At 43.7% G+C, this 14,050-nt stretch overlaps 1 protein-coding gene across 1 annotated transcript in view; it reads left to right on the forward strand.

Annotated features, from left to right (window-relative positions):
- LOC311113253 (potassium voltage-gated channel subfamily KQT member 5-like) overlaps positions 1-14,050 on the forward strand; it is a 182,042-nt gene that overhangs the window by 153,335 nt on the left and 14,657 nt on the right. The window contains exons 3-10 of the mRNA XM_084156461.1: positions 1,129-1,304; positions 3,121-3,246; positions 6,525-6,635; positions 6,895-6,990; positions 8,118-8,212; positions 9,836-9,862; positions 12,089-12,148; positions 13,348-13,571. Coding sequence (XP_084012587.1) covers positions 1,129-1,304; positions 3,121-3,246; positions 6,525-6,635; positions 6,895-6,990; positions 8,118-8,212; positions 9,836-9,862; positions 12,089-12,148; positions 13,348-13,571 — 915 coding nt within the window. The remainder of the gene's footprint in view (positions 1-1,128; positions 1,305-3,120; positions 3,247-6,524; positions 6,636-6,894; positions 6,991-8,117; positions 8,213-9,835; positions 9,863-12,088; positions 12,149-13,347; positions 13,572-14,050) is intronic.

Raw genomic sequence — 14,050 nt, forward strand, 5'->3', positions numbered from 1 at the left:
TTGACCCCACGGGGTGAGATCTTGGGTGGAGCCCCAGATCCGAGGGAGATTATCAGTGGTCTTGTATGTCTTCCATTTCCTAATAATTGCTCCCACAGTTGATTTCTTCAAACCAAGCTGCTTACCTATTGCAGATTCAGTCTTCCCTGCCTGGTGCAGGTCTATGTTAGTATCCAGTCCACACCAGTATTGTTATGTTAGTGTCTAGTCCACACCAGTAGTGTTATGTTAGTATCCAGTCCACACCAGTAGTGTTATGTTAGTGTCCAGTCCACACCAGTATTGTTATGTTAGTGTCCAGTCCACACCAGTAGTGTTATGTTAGTATCCAGTCCACACCAGTAGTGTTATGTTAGTGTCCAGTCCACACCAGTATTGTTATGTTAGTGTCCAGTCCACACCAGTATTGTTATGTTAGTGTCCAGTCCACACCAGTAGTGTTATGTTAGTATCCAGTCCACACCAGTACTGTTATGTTAGTATCCAGTCCACACCAGTACTGTTATGTTAGTGTCCAGTCCACACCAGTACTGTTATGTTAGTGTCCAGTCCACACCAGTATTGTTATGTTAGTGTCCAGTCCACACCAGTATTGTTATGTTAGTGTCCAGTCCACACCAGTACTGTTATGTTAGTATCCAGTCCACACCAGTAGTGTTATGTTAGTATCCAGTCCACACCAGTACTGTTATGTTAGTATCCAGTCCACACCAGTAGTGTTATGTTAGTGTCCAGTCCACACCAGTACTGTTATGTTAGTGTCCAGTCCACACCAGTATTGTGACCTGTAACTTTATTTTTTTCTCCCCTTCCTCCTCTCCCTTTCTTTCTTTCTTTCTTTCTTTCTTTCTTTCTTTCTTTCTTTCTTTCTTTCTTTCTTTCTTTCTTTCTTTCTTTCTTTCTTTCTTTCTTTCTTTCTTTCTTTCTTTCTTTCTTTCTTTCTTTCTTTCTTTCTTTCTTTCTTTCTTTCTTTCTTTCTTTCTTTCTTTCTTTCTTTCTTTCTCTCTCTCTCTCTCTCTCTCTCTCTCTCTCTCTCTCTCTCTCTCTCTCTCTCTCTCTCTCTCTCTCTCTCTCTCTCTCTCTCTCTCTCTCTCTCTCTCTCTCTCCCCCCTCCCTCCCCCCTCCCAGACATCATCGTACTGATAGCCTCCATAGCGGTGGTGTCGGCAGGAAGCCAGGGTAACATCTTCGCAACGTCCGCACTGCGTAGCCTCCGCTTCCTGCAGATCCTGCGTATGGTGCGCATGGACCGGCGCGGGGGCACCTGGAAACTGCTGGGATCAGTGGTGTACGCACACAGCAAGGTGGGGCTGCCTGACACACATACACAGTCACAGATCCACAGTCACATATTTCACAGTCACAGATTTCACAGATACTCAGTCACAGATACACAGTCACATATACACAGTCACACACACACAGTCACACACACACACACACACACAGACACACACATACAGTCACACAGACACACATACACACACAGTCTCACAGACACACACACATACACACACAGTCACACGCACACACGCACGCACGCACACACACACACACTCACACACACACACACACACCAAGTCACACACACAGTCACACACACACACACACACACACACACACAGTCACAGACACACACAGTCACACACACATGCACACACACACACACAGACACACACACACACATACAGTCACACACAAACACAGTCGCAGACACACACAATCACACACACACACGCACAAACACACTCCCCAGACAGAAATCCCCTCCAAACATTATACCAACCTCTCAGACCTCTGGGGAGTAAGCATTATTAGTTTGACCAGGATTATACTGTCTGGTCTGTTTGGCACACGATGTTACAATGGGAAGAGTAGGAGAGGCACTTCACCAGGCTTTTGGCAATAACACGATGATACCTCAGAGCTCCTCCTCTGTAGGGGAATTGTTTGTACTCTTTTAGGAGCTTGTGTGAGTCAGTATTGCATTTTGACCTTATAAATCATGTATAAAGTAGGTATTGATCCCACAGATACCCATGGTGTTCAAAACAAGTGGGTTACTGTGGTGGATAGAGAGAGAGGTGAGATGTAGAGAGTCTCTAGCTACCCCCTGGCATACAATCTTGCCTCTTGCCTGCGCACGTGTGTGTGTGTTATTGCGTTCCCCCTTCCTTGAACTGCGGTCTTCTAAAATCGGTGTTATTATACATATGGGATTAAGACTGGGGGTCCAGCCTGGTGAAACATATTCAGGTTAGAGCCCCTAATCTAGCACACACAAACACACACAGCCAGGTGAAACATATTCAGGTTAGAGGCCTAATCCCATTGAGTCGTTCCTGGAGGGCGCCACCTTGCATGGCGGAGAAGCCAGGTGACACAAAACGCCACAGTGTCTGCCACCGAAGCTGGGAAATGTTTGGGTCGGTACAAGTCCTTACGTGGCCCTGCTGACATCCTGCGGGAGGCCTGGCTCAGTTTTCAGATTATGTCATTCTCTCCTCTCCTCTCTCCACCTCCTCTCTCCTCTCTCCTCTCTCCACCTCCTCTCTTCTCTCTCCTCTCTCCCCTCTCCTCTCTCCTCTCCTCTCTCCTCTCTTCTCTCTTCTCTTCTCTCCTCTCTTCTCTCTCTCCTCTCTTCTCTCCTCTCTCTCCTCTCCTCTCTCCTCTCTCCTCTCTCTTCTCTCCTCTCTCCTCTCTCCACCTCCTCTCTTCTCTCTTCTCTTTCCTCTCTCCCCTCTCCTCTCTCCTCTCTTCTCTCTCTCTCCTCTCTCCTCTCTCCTCTCTCCTCTCTCCTCTCTCCACCTCCTCTCCTCTCCTCTCCTCTCCTCTCCTCTCCTCTCCTCTCCTCTCCTCTCCTCTCCTCTCCTCTCCTCTCCTCTCCTCTCCTCTCCTCTCCTCTCCTCTCCTCTCCTCTCCTCTCCTCTCCTCTCTTCTCTCCTTTCCTCTACTCTCCTCTCTCCTTTCTCTTCTCTCCTCTCTCCTCTCCTCTCCTCTCCTCCCTCCTCTCTTCTCTCCTCTCTCCTCGCTCCTCTCTCCTTCTCGGGAGACGTCTTCTCTGACGTCATGGCGTCAGCTAATGGGAATCCTAATAAAATTAAAATTATCTTCCTGTAGGAGCTGGTGACTGCCTGGTACATTGGCTTCCTGGTCCTGATCTTCTCCTCCTTTCTGGTCTACCTTGTGGAGAACAAGTTCAACAGCGAGTTTGCCACCTATGCTGATGCCCTATGGTGGGGAACGGTGAGTAAAGTTACAGATACTCCCCTGTCTACCCTCATAATGAGAGTCCACAGTGGACGGTGGATGATGTTGGACTGGTCCATGTTTGCCAGTTTGGGGGTCCTTTTTCCTATGACTGTTTTCAAACACTATTAACATTGTTTTTTTAATGTTCTATTACAGTTTTTCTCGATTGTTTACACACATTTTCTGAAAGCATGCCTCATATTCTCAGAACTCAGTCTATTCATATGAAACTTTACATTCAAAACAATGTTATTTCTTATCAAAATTGTATTTTATTTTCAAATGACATACACAAACCATCATATGAATAGACATTTATAAGAACCAGTTGAACACTGATGTGCTCAATGTAAAACCCTATGATGAATGGAAAACACTTCTTCTCCATTCATCATAATGACTTAGGCCTTTTTTTGGTTCAGTGTTGCCATTACTACAGACAGTACATACGTAAGTGTGTTGTAAAATATTTGAGAATATTGTTTTTATACTCAGAACACACAAATACACGGTAACAAATATATTTCATTTTTCCCACAAAAACAATGTACACAGTGTACATCCCATTCCCAACCAACACAAAGTTGCACATACAGTGGTCTACATACAAAACAGAAGAATTTAATGTATACAGTTACAGAAAAAATAAAAAAATAAAAAAATGCTGCATCCTCTCTTCTGTTGCGGTCTGGCCACAGCACCTCATCCACATCACAAGCAATGTTTTCCCTGGCCAAGCAGCGGGGGAAATATCACCTAGCATGGCGATTCCAGCCATGAAAAGCATCAGCTGCTATGTCTCCACATGCGCCTTCCATAGCTTGGAGAAGAGGTATACGCGTTTGTGGATTTCGGTCATACACTTTCCATCTCCAGGCAGAAAAAAATTCCTCAATAGGATTGAGGAATGGAGAATATGGAGGGAGATAAACAACTAAAAAGCGTGGGTGGGCAGTGAACCAGTTACGAACCAGAGCAGCCCTGTGGAAACTTACGTTGTCCCAAATGACAATGTACCTGAGCTGCTCTGGGCCATCTACCTGATCTGGTGGAATGAGTGTGTTGTGTAGTGTGTCCAGGAATGTGATCAGATGGGCGGTGTTGTAGGGGCCAAGGGTAGCATGGTGATGGATGACGCCGTGGTGGGTAATCGCTGCACATATTGTGATGTTCCCTCCACGCTGGCCAGGGACTTGAACAATGGCACGCTGGCCGATGATATTCCTTCCCCTCTTTCGTCTTTTTGTGAGGTTGAATCCAACCTCATCAATGAAGATGAACTGGTGCTCCACTGCAGCCACCTCTAGCTCAAGGACTCTCTGAAACACACAGGACAATATCAGAAATAGACATGGAGTGGTCACTATTGTGAAGCACAATCATTATGATTACAATACTGAAATATGTATAATTTATACAGTGTTGAGAGTATGCATCAATTGTGGGATTGTATAGGACTCACTTGCACATAGTTATATCGCAATTCTTTGACTGTTTCTGAATTGCGTTCAAATGGCACCCTGTAGACCTGCTTCATCCTGAGATTATTTCTGCGCAAGACACGGTCCAGTGTTGATAAGCTTACCCTATCAATATTTTGAAATATCTCATTGTTTTCTATTATTTTTATTTGTATTTGCCGTAATGTTATGGCGTTATTTTCTAGGACCATGTTCATGATTTCAGTTTCCTGTTCAGGAGACAGAACACGTTCCCGACCACCTTGTGTTGGTAATCTTTCAGTTCTGCCAAACAAATAGTAAAATGCTGTAAATACAAAGTAGAAATACATTTCCCAAATACTTGAAACATACTTTATTTTTACAGTCCTACAGAACAGTCCACAGGCAATACTGTACTACTGTACTCATTGAGTACTGTATTGATATGCAGTACTGCAATTTTCTAGTGAGAGTAGATTTCTTACCTATTCTCATTTCGGAATGTCCGGATGATGGATGCTACAGTGTACCTGCTCAAATTTGGCTGTACTCTTTGCCCAGCCTCCCTCATTGTTAGACCATGGTTGACCACATGATCAACCAAAGTGGCTCGGATCTCATCAGAGATTACGGTCCTTGGCCTTCCTCGTCCTCGTCCTCGTCCTCGTCCTCGTCCTTGTCCTCCCCGTCCTCCTCCTCTTACTCTCACTCCTCTGGCTCTGCCGCTGTTTCCAATGTTGGCATCCATTGCTCCAAAACATAAGAGCTCACCTGTTGCCCTTTTATGCTAAAGCTCTGATTTGCTAATTGTAAAACTGTGTGACGGGTGTTTGCCCATGTGATGAGTCAATGTGCATATTTGAATGGTAGTGTGTTCATTGTGAAAACAAGTTTGCCAAATGCAAAGATTTGTGTGTAGTGTTTTGAAAAAAGTGTGTTGTAGAACTGCAATTTGAGTGTAAAGCAGGAATTGTGCTTGTAGTTTAGCAGAATTGGTTCAGGGGGTTGGTGCATGAGTTACATGTTGTGGTCATTGTGTCTGAAGTACCAGTATTTGTGTGTAAACAATTGAGAAAAACTGTAATTGAATGTTGCATATTTCTACTCAGCGGCACAGTCTGTCCCTGATTTGGTTTCTGGGCAACACGGAAATAAAGCTCTTATTCAAATAGTATTTACCTCCAAAATGTTCAGTATTATTTCACGTTATTTCGCCACCCAAAGGAGAAGCCAGCAAAAAGTCCTTTCATTCTTTGCCAGGCACTTTTCTTTCTATGTCCGTCCTGTTTTGCTGCACGTAAGCTTTGATTAAAAACCTTCTTCTTCGTAATATACATTAGCCCCAGCACCATTAGCCACCATTTTCATACTGCCTCCAAAAGTCATAATGACACAAAATGGCCACGGCCTTCTTTGCCATGAACGGCAGCCCAGCACGGCAGAATGGGTGGAAAACCCAGAGAGAATTATCTCCTGTCCTTTTCAGTCAATTAGATAGCAGTAAGAGAGAGAGAGAGAGAGAGAAAAGGCAGATTAAACTAGAGCTATATAATAAGCCAATGAAGGGATATAAATGTCAAAGAGCAGAGATACATTATCATCACACATACAATACTTTTTCTAGTGAATGAACCCCCAAATAAGCAACGCATTACCAGTAAATAGTGTAAATTGCAGCCATTTTGTTCAATTTCTTTAACAATTTCAATACCCTCACAAATTGATGGTATTTAATTTGGTGGCTTCGCTCCATATACTATAATTGAGGATCTATCATAGATAATAGTGGAGTCTTTCTCAAGATATAATTGTGTTTGTGTGTGTTCTCAGATCACCTTGACAACCATTGGTTACGGGGACAAGACCCCAAAGACATGGACCGGCCGCATGCTCTCGGCTGGCTTTGCACTATTGGGTATCTCTTTCTTTGCCCTGCCAGCGGTGAGTACATACTGTGCTGTTCACACACACATACACACACACAAATTGGCGGATACATGCACACACACACACACACGCACACACACTACTTACATGATTTTATCCATTCAGTTACTCTACTAGACAGCTACCTCCCCAATCTGACTTCATGTTCACATGTTGTTCACAGTCACAAATGAGGCATTGAGCCAAAATGGCGGACAAAATAGCGCTTTTACATCTTCTCACCTGATTCCAATGTCCTCCTGTGTCTTCCCAGGGTATACTGGGCTCAGGCTTTGCCCTGAAGGTCCAGGAGCAGCACAGACAGAAGCACTTTGAGAAGAGGAGGAACCCAGCCGCTTGTCTCATCCAGGTAAATACAAATTGTTGTATCTATCTCACACAGGGTACCTTCCAAATGGCACCCTATTCCCTATATAGTGCACTACTTGTGAACCAAGCCCTATGGGCCCTGGTCAAAAATAGAGTACTATGAAGGAAATAGGGACACAGCCTCACTTCAATACTGCTATTGGGACTATTGTCACTTTAATGGTATTGTCAATTGAAATTGCCCTTGGGATATGAATACATCATTATAGATGTTTGTGCCAGAGATAAATACTCATTGTCAAACCCTCAAGATGTCACTTTATACACGTTGATTGCTGTCATTATTGAGTGATTGTTTCTCATTGATTGAATCAATAGTTTACCTTACTGTTGGGAATGTGTAGTTTGGTGACGTTGAAACTAAAAGTCATTTTGTTGTTATCCAGTCTCTATTTTTCCCCTCACAAACCCTCCAAACATGCCCAGGAACCAGCATGTAGGGTGACCTCCTCTAACCCCGGGTCCTCCATTGCTTCCAAGCTAGGTTCTGTCCGTTCTCCCCAATTCCTAACACTCTACCCACAAGAGTGGCAGCCAAGCTTTAGCTGTTAGCTATCCTTCCCTCTTCCCTGCATCTCTCTTGTCTTCCTCTTTTCCTTCCTGTTTGTGACCTCACCTTGTGGTTTCCTTTGTGTATCCCTCTATCCCTCGCTTCCTGTCCTGCCTTCCTCCTCCTCTACCTTCTCCTCTTCTCCTCCTTACCCTCCTCCCCCGCTATCTTCTTCTTCCTCCCCTTCCCCTCTCCTCCTCGCCATCCTCCCACCGCACCAGGCTGCGTGGCGCTACTACTCCACCGACTGCTCTACCAGGCCGTATCTAGGCGCCACGTGGCGTTACCACATGAGCCTCCTGCCCTCCCAGCCCCACAGGCATGTACTGTACCCCCATCGTGCCTGGCCTCCGAACTCGGCCCAGCCACAGAACGTGTCACTCACGCGTGACCTTTGACCCGTGATTGTTTTGTTGTGTTTTTCTTATCACTAATCAGAGGTTTTTTTCTTTTTTTGTATCCGTCCTCCACTGTTTGTCCTATCTTTCTTCTTCTCATTTTCTCTCTGTTGTCTCTTTGTTCTTATCCTCCTGGTTTTCTGTGTATTCTGCATGCAGTGTGTTTGGCGTAGTTATGCGGCTGATGAGAACTCGGTTTCCATTGCTACCTGGAAGCCTCATTTGAAGGCGTTGCATACCTGCAGCCCTACAAAGTAGGTACAACGTTGGCAGCTGGTGTCTGAGTTTGGTGTCTGTGCCCCTGTTAAGCAATCTTTTCCCTCATTGTTTCCCCAATTAAGTATTTCTGTTACCTTTCCTCTTCTTTTCTAGCCTGGTCCCAGATCTGTTTGGCACGTTTGGTGTGACAATGGCCATAGGTGTTGGCAAGACAGCACAAACTGATCTGGGACCAGGCTACTTCTTTTCTACTTCTTTTTAACTTTTTTCTATTTTAGTTATGTACTTCCTTCTTTTCTGTGAATGAATACATTTATATTTGTATAATTTGTCTTCTGTTATTATAAGTAAATGGTTCACAGCCATCAAAAGACCAATATTATCCAGGTTCCTTTTCATCCAAACTGTAGTGCCAAGAACTCAAGAAATAATACTAAAAACCAATAGTGTAGACAATACCCCATTACACCTCTATCCAGCTAACACAACAGGCATTCAAATCATATCTCCCAGTATATGCTCAAACCATCAGTCTAACAGTTTAAGGAAGCGTTCCAAGTGACACCCCATTCCCTCTATAGTGCACTACTTTTGATCAGGCCCTAGTCAAAAGTAGTGCACTACATAGGGAATAGGGTGCCATTTAAGACCTACACTAACACAGTTAGCTAAGCTCTAGATTCACTGAAGACTTGAGATTGTCTGCACTCCACTTTCAACTGAGGCAGTGAATTTAGCAATCATCCTACATGGCCCATCCATTTATAATATAATAATATGCCATTTAGCAGACGCTTTTATCCAAAGCGACTTACAGTCATGTGTGCATACATTTTTACGTATGGGTGGTCTCGGGGATCGAACCCACTACCCTGGCGTTACAAGCGCCATGCTCTACCAACTGAGCTACAGAGGACTTTACATTTATGACGGTAATCAGTGTCTAAATGATCCAATCAGGCTTTATTGAATGTGTAGCCACTTCTCTGTCTCTCGTCTCATTGGATTGCCACTGTGTTGGAATAGCCTTGTGTGATTGGGAGATATGGAGTGCCTGTATTGGTATTATCTGCCAATAACGTTTCAAGACTAGTAAATATGCATATAAGGTGCTGTGGAGCCTGGAAATATTGGAGAAGCCATCTGCTAAATGCTTCACTGACGGATAGATAACATGCATACAGTACATACAGTACCATTCAAAAGTTTGGACACACCTACTCATTCAAGGGTTGTTCTTTATTTTTACTATTTTCTACATTGTAGAATAATGTGTCCAAACTTTTGACTGGTACTGTACATACACGCACGCACACACACACACACACACACACACACACACACACACACACACCACACACACACACACACAGCTGACACACACCTGTCTACACACTGCTAGCTTTCTGAGTTTGCCCGAATAGTTATACTGCATTGAAATGCATTGTGCTTGCCGACGTAGTCTTGATTCTGTTTAGTCTGGTGAGATACTTGTGATTTGCTCATGTGCAAAACGCAATGCTGCCTCAAATACTCAGCTTCTCTTTTGATGACAACCCCTCAAATTCATCTTGCTACTCGTTTGTGCGGTATATAATGTTTGCAATGAATATTTCCTCACTCTCTACCCTCTCCCCTCTCTCACTTCTCAACTGAAGGAAGGACCAGGGTGAATCGTCCACAAGGTTTGTACCTCCTACTTGTACTGTTTATCTATTTTCTGCACAGATCCAAATGCAGCACAACTACCGGTGTAAGTCTGAACCCTGTGTGTTGGGGATAATGTCTTCCATACTCCCTGTATGGAATATACTGATTGCAAGTCGCTCTGGATAAGATTGTCTGCTCTGCTAAAGGACCAAAATGTAAATGTCAATGCTTTTAGCCACTATTCAGAACTGTGTGTGTCCCAAATGGCTCTCTCTATCCATAGGACATTGGTCAAAAGTAGTGCATTATGTCATTTGGGACATAGACTCTGCGTTTTCAACATTAGATTTACTGTGTATTGCTGCTGAAAGTGCCAATATGCAGTCGGTGACCTATTGTAGAGAAAGGTAGCTAGTTAAGAAGTGTTGGCCCTAGCCCTTAACTTAATGGATCCATTTATAGAAACAGTCACAAGTTCATTACTTAGTCATTATCTACCTCTCCTTTGGGCCTCTCCCCCTCTTTCTTTAGTGTTTATCTATCTTTCTTTCCCTCCTTTTATTATTCCTGTCTCTTTATTCCTCCCACTCCCCTATTATCTCTCAGCTCTTGTCCTTTCATTCTCTCTCTCTCTCTTTCTTTCTTTCTTTCTTTCTTTCTTTCTTTCTTTCTTTCTTTCTTTCTTTCTTTCTTTCTTTCTTTCTTTCTTTCTTTCTTTCTTTCTTTCTTTCTTTCTTTCTTTCTTTCTTTCTTTCTTTCTTTCTTTCTTGCTTTCCCTCCTCCCTTTCTCTCACTACATCTCTCCATACCTGAGGTGTTCTTCAGGAAGGAAATTATTACAGTGGGGTGTCTCTCTCTCTGTGTCTCTCTCTGTCTCTCTCTCTCTAAAATGAGAAATAATTGTGTTTATTGCAGTCGTGTGTTGTGTGTATTTCAGTATAACAGGATTTGAGTGACACAGACACTAAATTACAGAGGAAAGATAGAGGAGGGAGAGAAAACACTATCTTTCTCTCTGTCTTTCTCTCTCTTTCCCCTCTCTCTCTCTGTCTCTCGCTCTCTCTCTGTGGGAGCTAGGAGTGATGTAATATGTTGTCTTAGCTGTCGTTACACAACAGTAGGGAAAGCAGAATGTGTGTGTCTTTAAAGTGAAAAACAGAATTAAAAACCTGAGGGCCACTAAAACCTTTGTTTGTGTCGATAATGTAGTTCTTTTTTAGCTGAGATTTCCAAACTAAGTGTAAAGTGTCAACAGAGTATTGGATAAAAGAAAACCTTTCATTGTTGCCTAGTGTTGAGAGGGTGAGGACAGAATCCATCCCACGCAAACCCGAACACTTGAAAAGCATGTCGGTAGAAAGGGAGAGAGAGAGAGTGAGAGAGAATGAGAGAGAGAACAAAGCTCCAGCATCCTCCACCTATTGAATTCAATTCACAACCCCTCTCATGGTCAAGGGCTCCACCTCAAACCTGCAGGAGAAAAATAAATAAATAAAAATCCATTTTTGAGTGTCATTGAACCAGGTGCCAATGGCCCTGAAAGCCTACTGGTGTCCAACAGGGTGTCTGTTCTAAAAGTTTACCGTCCTCCACACATATGACTCAGCGCCCATCTCTCTCTCTCTTTATCTCTCTCTCTCTCTCTTTCTCTCCCTGTCTCTCCTTCCCTCTCCCTGTCTCTCCTTCCCTCTCCCTCTCTCTCTCTCTCCCTCTCTGTTCCTCTCTCTCTCGACCAGCAGAATTATTATGGTTAAATGAGAGACATGGACAGGAGTGGGGCTGAATTATCAAATGATAGGCTTTTTAAAAATGGTGTCATACCTAGGCTCTTCATTTTCTCACTCAGGTAAGCTCAATTACCTTTCAAACACGCTCTTTCTAAATGTCAGCAAGTGGTTGACAAAGTACAGAGGTTCTACAGTATCTCTGGTCACACTTTAGTTTAGTGTGATTGAAGCCTAGTGATCATGTTGAGCCTTCATATATATGACATATAGGACTATGTCACCTGTCATAAGCTATATTTACATCCATAAACTATACTGTACATAAACATTAATACACTTAGTTTAAGGTGGTGATTGTATAGATTAGATTTTTTTAAACATTCATATGTAGACATAAAGGCATATGACATCTTTACATAAGTATACATAGACATTCATAGAAGCTACATTGGCATTCATAACCTATACAAAGACGTTCACATATATTATAAACACATATATTTGCTTACCTTATCTCTTTCCTCTGGTTTGTAGTAAGGTTCTCAGTAGTAAGCAGAAGCTACTGAGGAGGTGTACCCTACGGAAACATACTAGGTACACAGCATCCCCCCTTGCCCGCTCGGACTACTTTGGGAATGACAACAAATTTATTCATGATGCATGGATTCGATATCCGAGAAAGTTGGGGGTTCTCAAAATGGCCGCCTATAGGTTCTGGGAGTTCTCTGAGTATCTGAGTTACCTTTGCAACAATGTTGAGCTGCTTTTGGACAGCGCCTGAAACTGCTGCCTGTTGTCTTATGATTTTAACCACTTCTCCTACTGTACAATAACTCTTATTACTCTTATTACTGACTGTAGAGCTATTTGGTAAGGTCTTAAAAACAGATCCACTGAACAGATATGCTGTCTAACTGGTTGATTGTGATATTTTACTATCAACTTCAATAATTCTGGAGGTTTTATCAACTCCTCTTGCCTCTTACCTCAACTCCTGTCATTCACACTCATATCACCAAAACAGTCACGGTTAGATTGAGTATAGCTTCCTACCCCTTGCCTGCTGCCTGTCCTCTGCACGGCCCCTCCACTGCCCCTGCATGTTGTCACTTGGAAACCCTGTACACAGCATTGTCCATACTCTGACCTCAGCACTCCACCCTGCACCTCACCATCTCAGCAGTCCCTCCTTGGATATTACACCCCATGAATAGTTAATCACATAGTTTCATGAAATCATCACTTCACCCTATTCCCCTGGTGTTCTTGATTATCCATGATACAAGACCCTCCCCTGCACAAACTCCTATGGTACCTCTTCTATGGTAGCTCCTCCAATGGTGACTCTGCCAGTCAGAGAGACAGGGATTGGCCAGCTGAGGTCACATATTTAGGAGCGAGCTGAGTGCAAAACAATCATAATTACATACTAACAGTAGGGTACCTGCTGAAGCATTTTGCCTGTTATGCGCTTGCATTTTGGATAATAGGCTGCAATGCATGCTGGTCTTTGAAAATGGGCATCAATCTAACCTCATTTAAATGCCTTGCTCTCCAGTGAAGCAACCAATGATTGGGTAAACGAATTAACAAAGTCATGAAATGGTGAAAGACTCCTGTAAAAAGTGTCCAATCAATTGCATTTTGTTTTAATTGTTCCCGACCCCCAACCTGCTATGCTTGATCTTGATATGTGTGTATATCTTTGTTCCACTCACACCATTTCTCTCCATCCCTCCATCTCTCCATCCCTCCACCCCTCCATCCCTCCATCGATCCATTCCCCATGACAGCCAGAAGCTGAGTTTCAAAGACCGGGTCCGGATGGCAAGCCCCAGGGGGCAGAGTATCAAGAGCCGGCAGACGTCGATGAGCGACCGGCGGTCCCCAGGGACTGAGGCTGGGGGTACGGAGGGCACCAGCCCTGCCAAGGTCCAGAAGAGCTGGAGCTTCAATGACCGCACCCGCTTCAGACCCTCCCTCCGCCTCAAGAGCCAATCACGCTCCACTGCCGATGGTGAGAGGAACTAATTAATTGTCATGATTGGTAAATTGTTGGATTTGGCCGCTTAGTATAAGAGATGGGTTGATTGGTATCATTTTGTGGTTGGTGTTCATGGTAGACTGGTGAGAATTTTCTGCTAGGAAGTTTGTGGTGATTCATTGTAAATCTCCCTAAAACACGAATAGAAAAGTTGGATGCACTGTCATTTTTCCTTTGCCAAAATGGTGATCTTGCCCTGATGCTTTCTACACCTGTTGTCATCCTCAGAATTATATCCCACTAATGATATCTTTAGATATACTTAGCTTATCCTTAGATCACTGGTGAGCTACATCAAATGAAAACCACACTATTAATGTCATGCTAGCTTTAACTCCCTTTCCCTATGTTCTCTGGCTGGGTGCTGTGTGCTAGCCTATAAAGGATTACTCCTAGACCGCTGGTCTTATGGGCAGACCAGACCAGAGCTGGCACAGACCATAGAACCAGCC

The sequence above is a fragment of the Coregonus lavaretus genome (genome assembly GCF_964263955.1).
Source record: "Coregonus lavaretus genome assembly, chromosome: 40".
Classification (NCBI taxonomy): domain Eukaryota; kingdom Metazoa; phylum Chordata; class Actinopteri; order Salmoniformes; family Salmonidae; genus Coregonus; species Coregonus lavaretus.